Genomic DNA, 1,386 nt, shown 5'->3' with positions numbered 1-1,386 from the left:
TGTGACACAGATCACTCACTAATAAGAAGCAGGATGAGGATTCTGCCTTAAAAAGTCCATCACTCCAAGAAAATGGGCCGACCATGCATTAACACTGCTAGAACCTCGGACCCTACACTGCGAAAATGTTTTGTTGTTTCTATCAAGGTTGCCCTCGGTAGCTGCCCATCCTCCTCTGCTGAAAGTAGGTGGAATTATATCAGGGAAGCTTTGTATACCACATCAATAGATACTTTCGGCATGAGTGAAAGACAAAACCCAGATTGGTTCAGTGCTGGGCTCTCAGAGCTGGAACCAGTTATCGAAGCAAAGCGCGCAGCTCAGATGCAATACAAGAGTAATTCTTCTACAAAGTCACTCGAAGAACTCAGAAAGGCAAGAAATAAAACCCAACTGACTGCCAAACGCCGTGCAAATAGGTATTAGCAGGAAATCTGTCAGAGTATCCAGTCAGCCGCTGACAGTGGCGACACCCGTGGGATGTATGCCGGTTTGAAGAAGGCTCTCGGTCCATCCGCAACCAAGTCAGCCGCTCTGAAATCAACTACTCGAGATCTCATCAAGGACCAAAGCAAGCAAATGGATAGATGGGTGGAGTACTACCAGGATCTCTACTTACGGGAGACCACGGTCACTCAGGCTGCAATCGAAAGTGTCAAGATCTTGCCAGCCATGTGCGAACTTGACAATCTGCCGTCTATAGCGGAGCTCACCAAGGCTATTGACTCCCTAGCCAGTGGCAAGGCTCCGGGAAAGGACGGTAACCCCTCAGAAATCATCAAAGCCGGCAAAAACACCGCTCTGCTTCGGCACCTTCATGAGTTTCTGTGTCAGTACTGCGAAGAGGGTACAGTCCCTCAGGATATGCGGGATGCTAACATCATTACGCTTTACAAAAACAAATGTGACCTTGGTGATTGTAACAATTACTGTGAAATATCTCTTCTCAGAACTGTCGGAAAGACCTTTGCTCGCTTTATCCTGTCCAGGCTACAACTGCTTGCTTCTCGAATTTATCCAGAATCGCAGTGTGGCTTTAGAAGAAGCAGATCAACTATTGACATGATATTCTCCTACGTCAACTTCAAGAGAAGTCCAGAGAGCAGAAAATGCCATTATATATGGCCTTCATTGATCTGACAAAGGTCTTTGACTTGGTAAGTAGAAAAGGCCTCTTCATCCTGCTGCAAAAAAAACAGATGTCCACCAACGCTACTGAGGATCATCAAATCTTTCCATGATGATATGCAAGGCATCATACAGCACAATGGTTCAACATCAGCCGCCTTCAAAATAAAAAAAAAACGGGGTAAAGCAAGGCTGTATCCTTGCCCCTACATTATTTGGCATCTTCTCGCTGCTGCTGTCACATGCCTTTGAGACATC

At 46.0% G+C, this 1,386-nt stretch overlaps 1 protein-coding gene across 1 annotated transcript; it reads left to right on the top strand.

Moving 5' to 3' along the window:
* Positions 1-480: 480 nt before the first annotated feature.
* On the top strand, positions 481-1,140 carry LOC106880575 (uncharacterized). Its single transcript, XM_014930577.1, has one exon. It carries the CDS (start codon positions 481-483, stop codon positions 1,138-1,140), a length of 660 nt encoding a protein of 219 aa, XP_014786063.1.
* The last annotated feature ends 246 nt before the right edge of the window (positions 1,141-1,386 follow it).

Source organism: Octopus bimaculoides, chromosome 16 (assembly GCF_001194135.2).
Source record: "Octopus bimaculoides isolate UCB-OBI-ISO-001 chromosome 16, ASM119413v2, whole genome shotgun sequence".
Classification (NCBI taxonomy): domain Eukaryota; kingdom Metazoa; phylum Mollusca; class Cephalopoda; order Octopoda; family Octopodidae; genus Octopus; species Octopus bimaculoides.
The sequence above is the reverse complement of the archived record's forward strand: the minus strand, read 5'-3'. Positions and strand labels throughout refer to the sequence as shown.